The sequence below is a fragment of the Populus euphratica genome, unplaced genomic scaffold, assembly GCF_000495115.2.
Source record: "Populus euphratica unplaced genomic scaffold, PopEup_1.0 scaffold34.1, whole genome shotgun sequence".
Classification (NCBI taxonomy): domain Eukaryota; kingdom Viridiplantae; phylum Streptophyta; class Magnoliopsida; order Malpighiales; family Salicaceae; genus Populus; species Populus euphratica.
The window spans coordinates 191,443-199,657 of NW_011499883.1; the positions used below are offsets into that span (position 1 = coordinate 191,443).

An 8,215-nucleotide genomic window follows, 5' to 3' on the forward strand; every position below is an offset into this window, starting at 1 on the left:
GTCATTCGGGAGGTACCTGGGACGTCCTTATGACGGGGAGGAACCATCATGAAGGCTTTTAGCTACTTGAGAGATGATTTTGACTCTGCTTGTTTGTAGAATTTTTTTTTTTGTAAAAGTGAATTTAAAAAAAAATAAATTTTTGAAAAATAAATTATTTTTTGATATTGGCAGTGTCATGAAAAATAAACTAGAAAATATTTTTCAATGTTTAATTATGTTATAAAAAATAAACTGAAAAATAATTTATTAATATTTTATTTTTCTTAAGTTTATTAAAATAATAAGGAATAAATTTTACAAATTAAAAAGTTGAATAATAATGAAATTAAAAAAAAATAATTTCATAAATTATCTCAAATAAAATAAATAATAATCAAAATAATAAAGATCAAATCTAAAAAAAATAAAGAAATTAAAATAATAATAATTAACATTTCATAAAATATTTCAAATAAAATAATTATAAAAATGAGGACTAAAATTAATATAAAAATAAAATTTTAAGAAATAAAATTGAAAAATAAATATTCAAAACAAAATATATAGCAATCAAAAGTTTGAGGATCAAATTTGATATAATCAGCAAATAATGACATTTCTAAATTTTTTACAACTTTCAAAAAGTGTTTTCCTCCCAAATTTTTCAGGAAAATACTTTTCTGAAAATCAAGCCAAATTTTTCTTTAACTAGAAAGTGTTTTCTGTTTATCAACTTTCTTAATAGCAAACAAATATAAGAAATTTTAAAAATTGATTTTCCAGAAACCACCTTTTGAAAAACAAACACAATAAAGTTTGGAAAGTGCTTTCTCGAAACCACTTTCTAGACCAAAAAATACTTTTTGTTGACCAGAAAGTGTTTTCTGTTGATCAGAAAATATTTTTTATTGATCATCTTTTTTAATATTAAACAAATATAAAAAAATTAAAAAAATTAATTTTCAAAAATTATTTTTTAAAAAATAAACACGAGACATTTGTCTACGGACTAGGCGTCGGTGATCTTTCATTATGGCATGATAAATGGTTCGAGGAGGGAATTTTAGCAATCTTGGTCCCGGTAGTTCATATCACAGATACAGTATCAAAGGACCTTTGGCTCCTTGATACTTGGGGATTTTCAACCTTTAGCTACATGCCAGACCTCTTGAAGAATCGCATTATTACTCACCCCATCCCTATTATTACTTACCCCATCCCTAGGAATGCTACGATCAAGGACTGTAATGTTGCTTGGTGTCCATCCGTGGCGGGATACGTCAAGGTAAGCTTACAACTAGTTGTTATTTCGATCTAGGTAGCTAATGTGTTGTACTAAATGGACTTGGCTGTTAAGGTTACATGCTCCAAAGAAGACAAAAGTGTTGATATGGCTTGTGTTTCGTAGTAGTTTACTAATGAAATCTCTTCGTTTGCTCGACTAATAGCCACGAGTCCTTCATGCAACAGATGTCACCTTACAAGTAAGGATGCCTTTCATTGGCTTTAGTACTGTAACATGGGTTTTGGTGTGTTGAAGTTACTGACTGGATTGTTTAATTGGCTTCATCAGATAGTACTCACTCGTTTCTTAGTGTGCTTTGGTGGTTACGGAGGCTTTAAAATATTGTCATTTTTAGCACTGCTTATGGAGGAGAGATTTGGTTGCCAAGGAAGATTGATAGATTGGCTGAAGACTCTGGTTTAACATGGGAGGATAATAATGCTAGAGCTACTACTCATCGAGTTTTATCATGGCAACGACTTGAGGATGATTTTATCAAGCAAGATGTTGACGGTAGCTCTCTAGGAAACCCAGGGAAAGCTGGTTTGGGGGGCCTAATTAATTCGCGATAGAGAAGGCTTGTTTGTGGTGCGCTTTACCATTATTGTTGGCTTTGAAGCGTGGTCTTTCTTTAGCTTGGGATAAAGGTTATAGACGGATTCTCTGTAACTCTGGCTCCATACGGTTGGTCACTGCAGGTATTAATTGGCTTTGAGTTTCACAAGTTCATAGCTCTTACAGTGCATATCGATCAAAGATCTGTTGAAGAGAGATTGGTTGGTCAAGCTTATCATACTCGCATCACAGGGAAGCAAAACCATACACTGATTTTGTGGCTAAGCATGCTGTAGGAGAGACGTATGTTAATAAAACTTGTATTAAATGTAGAATAAAATTAATAATTTTATGGAGTGAGGATAATATCGTCATATATATATATATATATATATATATATATACATATATTGCTAGAGAAATCCCTTGCGAGTTGCGCCTCTTTAAAAAGCTTTGCACCATAAAACCCTAAACCCTTATTTACAGACCTCTATTACAGTCCACGTTCTTCTCCACCTCCAACCCAAATTAAACTGGTAGATTTCTTCACTTATGGCCACAGCCGCTCTCGTCCGCTCTCTACGACGCCGTGACGTCGCCTCCGCTCCTCTTTCAGCCTACAGATGCGTACGTCTCAAAACATTTCTGCTCTTTTTCTTCTTCAGTTTTTCCGTTTTGATAATTTGTTAAAAGATATCAAACCGAGACTTGAACTTGATGCTTGAAGGATAAATAAAATATTAGTTTTTTTTTTTGTTATGGTAGTTTTGAATCTCGGCCCCTTCAAGGACTTATCTGTGTTGGGTTTTCACATTTGATTTCCTTACACAATCATGCATCGCTGTTTTTTTCTTATTTGGATTTAAAGCTTTTGTTTTGTATTTGTTTTTGTGTTTAACTCTTAACTACCAGCTGAGATGTTTTATATATTCAAGTTTTAAATACAAAGTTTTACCTATATTTGTGAAAAAGATTGTAGATAAATGATTGCAAAATTGGTGGTTTTCTTACGAATCCATAGTTGCGGTTTGTCTGACTCACTAAAAGCTGTTTGAGAATTGAGGCTGGGATTGTGAAATGGCTGAGTTTTGGTATTCATCTGTTGTGCAGTTGACTAATAATGTGAAGCCATCGTGGGCTCCTTCTAATTTCAGCCAAAATTGGGCTGGTTTGTCCAGAGCTTTCAGGTAGCTTATTAAATTTTTGGTGATTGTGTTTGTTTTAATTTGCCTCTCTTTTTTATTTGATGAAGTATTGAGTGTTTCCTATTCTGTTCAGTGCAAAACCTGCAGGTGGAGATGTTATTGGTGTTGATTTGGGCACCACAAATTCATGTGTTGCTGTTATGGAAGGGAAGGTTAGAATGACATTTGTTCTGATCGTTTATCTATTTGTTTGTTACTAGGCTTTCTTTCCCTTGTTACTAGGTTTTCTTTCCCTTTTTGTTCTAATTGATTTCATGACTGTGTACAGAATCCCAAAGTCATTGAGAATGCTGAAGGGTCTAGGACAACCCCTTCAGTTGTTGCCTTCACCCCAAAGGGAGAGTTGCTTGTGGGCACTCCAGCAAAACGTCAAGCTGTGACTAATCCAAGCAATACAGTTTTTGGAACTAAGCGTTTGATTGGTAGGAAGTTTGATGATCCTCAAACACAAAAGGAGATGAAAATGGTTCCATATAAGATAGTCAGGGCTCCAAATGGTGATGCATGGGTTGAAGCCAATGGGCAGCAATATTCACCTAGCCAAATTGGGGCCTTTATTCTGACCAAGATGAAAGAAACTGCAGAAGCATATCTTGGAAAAGGTATTACAAAAGCTGTGATCACTGTGCCAGCCTATTTCAATGATGCTCAAAGACAAGCTACAAAGGATGCTGGAAGAATTGCTGGCCTTGATGTGCAGAGAATCATCAATGAACCTACAGCAGCAGCACTTTCCTATGGTATGAACAACAAAGAGGGTCTCATTGCAGTTTTCGACCTTGGTGGTGGGACGTTCGATGTTTCTATATTAGAGATCTCAAATGGTGTATTTGAGGTATGTGTTGTGCTGTTCTATTTAGGTTAACTCTGTTTTTCATTTCTTTTTGCAAATTAAACCAAGTGACTGGTCCTTATTTAGGTTAAAGCTACAAATGGTGACACATTCTTGGGAGGAGAGGACTTTGACAACACCCTTTTAGAGTATTTGGTCGATGAATTTAGGAGAACTGAGGGAATTGATCTTTCAAAAGACAAGCTTGCCTTGCAGAGGCTCCGTGAAGCAGCAGAAAAGGCTAAGATAGAGCTCTCATCAACAACTCAGACTGAAATCAACTTGCCGTTCATCACGGCTGATTCGTCAGGTGCTAAACATTTGAATATCACACTGACCAGATCCAAATTTGAAAGCTTGGTGAATCACTTGATTGAAAGGACTAGGATCCCATGCAAGAACTGTTTAAAGGATGCTGGCATATCCACCAAGGAAGTTGACGAGGTTCTTCTTGTTGGAGGGATGACTCGTGTGCCCAAGGTTCAAGATATAGTTGCTGAGATCTTTGGAAAGAGCCCTAGCAAGGGAGTAAACCCAGACGAGGCAGTGGCTTTGGGAGCTGCACTTCAGGGTGGAATTTTACGTGGAGATGTCAAAGAATTGCTCCTCCTTGATGTCACTCCCTTGTCACTTGGTATAGAGACACTTGGTGGCATCTTCACCAGGTTGATCAGCGGGAACACGACAATTCCTACAAAGAAGTCTCAGGTGAGGCTTCACTGCCAAGTCTTTATTCAAATTTTTATCTTGAAAAATTTTAATTGTGGGCAATAAGTTGCCATGCCTGTGCTAGTGTCTAGGTGGCCCAATATACTGATATTTGTCTGTTCTAGGTGCCCTGTGCTTGTATACTTCTCTGATACAGTTTTCTTGTATCCCAGGTTTTCTCCACAGCTGCTGACAACCAGACCCAGGTTGGTATCAAGGTGCTACAAGGTGAGCGTGAAATGGCATCTGACAACAAGCTATTGGGAGAATTTGATCTTGTCGGTATTCCACCAGCTCCCAGGGGCATGCCTCAGATTGAGGTGACCTTTGATATTGATGCCAATGGTATTGTTACTGTCTCTGCCAAGGACAAGGCCACTGGCAAAGAACAGCAGATCACCATCCGTTCGTCAGGAGGTCTTTCAGAAGATGAGATTGAGAAGATGGTCAAGGAGGCTGAACAGTTTGCTCAGAAGGATCAGGAGAGAAAGGCCTTGATTGATATAAAAAATAGTGCAGACACCACTATCTACAGCGTAGAGAAAAGCCTTAATGAGTACAGGGAGAAGATTCCCTCTGAAATCTCGAAGGAGATTGAAGATGCTGTTGCAGATTTGAGGAAGGCAATGGGCGGAGACAGCGTTGATGATATCAAATCCAAACTAGATGCCGCAAACAAAGCAGTTTCAAAGATTGGAGAGCACATGTCCAAGGGCAGCAGTGGTGGAGGTGATGGAGCTTCTGGAGGAGGCACACAGGGTGGTGACCAGACTCCTGAGGCTGACTACGAGGAGGTGAAGAAGTGAGGGGTTAACCTCGGTTGCTGTCATTTTTGACATGGCTTACAGTCATATTTGAAAGATCCTTTTTAATTATACATGCACTTAGGATGTACGTTTCCTAGCGGTTTTGTATCTAAATGGTGAGATTTAATTGAATGTATTATTTTTGTTCATGTGGAAACCGTCTATGGAGGCCGAGGCCCTTTCAATTATATCAATAATCAAATTTTTCTGGGAGGAGATTGTTTGTCCATTTGACAACTGCCTATCAATACCGTGGCGGAGGCCCTTTCATGGCACAGCTGTTGCTCACTTGCTCTACTCTAGGTGGATAACTACTTGAACCTGCTCGCTGCTGTTCTGTAGTCATGGAGAGAAGAAATGGCTGGGTGTGAATATCGGCATGTAATGATAATGGAATGGGAGAAAGTAACTGCCTGCTTGTAATGATAATAGTTTGTGGATGCTCCTCCGTTGCGCGTCCATGTAAATAAATAGTTTGTAAATTCAGCTTAGCAGCCTTAACTGGACTGGATGAACCGTATGAATTGACGCTCCGGTGGTTTCCTGTCGGCATGGTGTCTGGCAGTTTTCTTAGGGAGGTGGCTAAAGGATTGCACAATATGTGAAAATGACTGGTGGAATGAGACCGCAATGAGCACCTTGACTCGTTTCCATGGTTGTTCTTTTGATTTTTCTATTTTCACACAGTAACTCTGTATTCACGAGAACGTCCAATGCTCCTCAGATTCATGATCACCTTCTTCTCAGGAATTACTTTTTGATGCATTTGTGTTACTTGCCAGATGCATGGGATCAACACTCATCTTGGTTAACGCCCAAGGTAACTCAGAGTGTGCGTGTTTTGAAAGAAACTTTTTTGGGTAGATACTCCTCTTTCTTTTTTTTCTTTCTTTTTCAATGTAAAACAAGCATTGAAAAATTGATGAAGGTCAATTTTTTGAATAATAATAATATTTTAAAATTAGAATCTCTATTTATTTTGCCTGTATTACACTTTCATCTTCTATTTTTTAATTTCACCCTCTCTTTTAAAAAAATAAAATTGATTGGCTATCCATCCAATCCTAAAAAGATTTAATTATGCAAAACAAAAAATTAAGAATCAAATTTTTTTTTTTTTTAAATTGTTCCAATCCAAAGTGATTTATGAGAGAATGAATAGTAAATAAATATACAGTGAAATCGTTACCCCTTTTACTTTATACCAATTTATTAGCTTGCGCTCTGCTGCTATGGGTCAGATTATTTTTTAAAATGTAAAAAGAATTGTATGACAATGTTATTAAATCTAATCAAACAAGTCAATCATAAAATTTCCTAACTCAGCTTTTTGACTAACTTGAGTTTTCAATTAAATCATGTGGGATCTAACCTATTTTAAATTGATTGATTTAATGGGTTTAAAAATAACTTGAATTACTAGTGAAAACATGGCTTAACTTTTAAAAAAACCTTTAAGATAATATTTTTTTTTTAAAAAATGCATTTTAACAATGACATATTAGATTAATCTTGGTCCCTCTATAACCCAAGTCATGGACTTTATTGGGTTTGATAATTTTTTATTTCTAAATTATTTTTATTTAATTATATGATAAAAATATATGCTCATAAAATTAAACACCAATTCTCAAATAAATTTTTATTAAAGAAAGTGATAACCTTATACAAAATATAAAAGATGAGAAAAAAATTAATTAAAGAAAATTAAAGAATAAAAAACAAGAAAAATATCTGATCGGTGGATAAATTCATTAAACCTATGAATCTAGTAACCGTGGCTAGTACAACAACATGTAAACCTGGTTATGGAATCTACTAAGATTATAGTTTGTTTTTTCATAACTATTTTTTTTAACTATATGATAATAAAAATAAACGATTACGAAATAAAACACCAATCTAATACCGATATTTTTTTTAAGACCGCGATAATCTTATAGAAAACAAAATGAAACTAATTATGAAACTAAATTTTCAATTAACCTAATATTCAAAAATTGATAAATGAAAAATATGTTTTGGTCAATTTTTTGAATAAAAATAACAATAATATTCTTATTTTGAAATCAAAATCTCCATTCATTTTGCTTGTTTTTTACTTTGATATTTTATTTTTTAATTTCACCCTCTCTTTTTTTTAAAAAAAAGAAACTAATTGGCTATTAATTCGAGTCTAAAATAGTTCAATTGTGTAAAACAAAATATTAAAGATCACATGAAAAAAAATTAAAAAATAATTATTCTAATCCAAAGTGATTTGTAAGAGAGTAAATAGTAAATAAATGCATAATGAAATCACTATCCGTTTTAATTTTTACCGGTCTATTGGTTTGCGCTCCGCTACAGATCAGACGAACATTTTTTAAAATGTAAAAAACAATTTTAAGAGCTTGGAGAATTTTTTAATTATTGTATTAAACCTAACCAAACAGGTCAATCTTAGAAATTCATGCCCTAACTCTTTGACTAACTTGAGTTTCTAATTAAATCGCATGTTGACTAACTTGAATTTCTAATTAAATCGCATGTTTAATCTCTTGATTTCATTGGTTTAAAGGCAATTTGAATGACTGATAAAAATATGGCTTGGTTTTTAAGAATGTAAGGTGGCGTTTGTTTTTCACTAGTTTTTGCGTTTGTGGTGAAACAAATGCAACAAAGCGTTTGGTAATAAATCAAATAGCGTTTTGTACTGTAGTGCTTACTAAAAAATTGAGTTTGAAACGTATTTTTTGTGCAACAGTATTTATACGTTTTTTTAAATGAGTTTCGTAAAACCCTATTTGTTTTATGTTTCAAAAGCACTTTTGAAAAAAAAAATTTATTTTTTTCTTTACTT

The 8,215-nt window shown here is 34.6% G+C and overlaps 1 protein-coding gene across 1 annotated transcript; it reads left to right on the forward strand.

Moving 5' to 3' along the window:
• The first annotated feature begins 2,238 nt into the window (after positions 1 to 2,238).
• LOC105129732 (heat shock 70 kDa protein, mitochondrial) lies at positions 2,239 to 5,589 on the forward strand. The gene is made up of 6 exons (XM_011031926.1): positions 2,239 to 2,449; positions 2,933 to 3,009; positions 3,101 to 3,179; positions 3,296 to 3,862; positions 3,947 to 4,567; positions 4,741 to 5,589. The coding sequence occupies exons 1-6, from the start codon at positions 2,375 to 2,377 to the stop codon at positions 5,371 to 5,373; spliced, it is 2,052 nt and encodes a 683-aa protein (XP_011030228.1). The 5' UTR covers positions 2,239 to 2,374; the 3' UTR covers positions 5,374 to 5,589.
• The last annotated feature ends 2,626 nt before the right edge of the window (positions 5,590 to 8,215 follow it).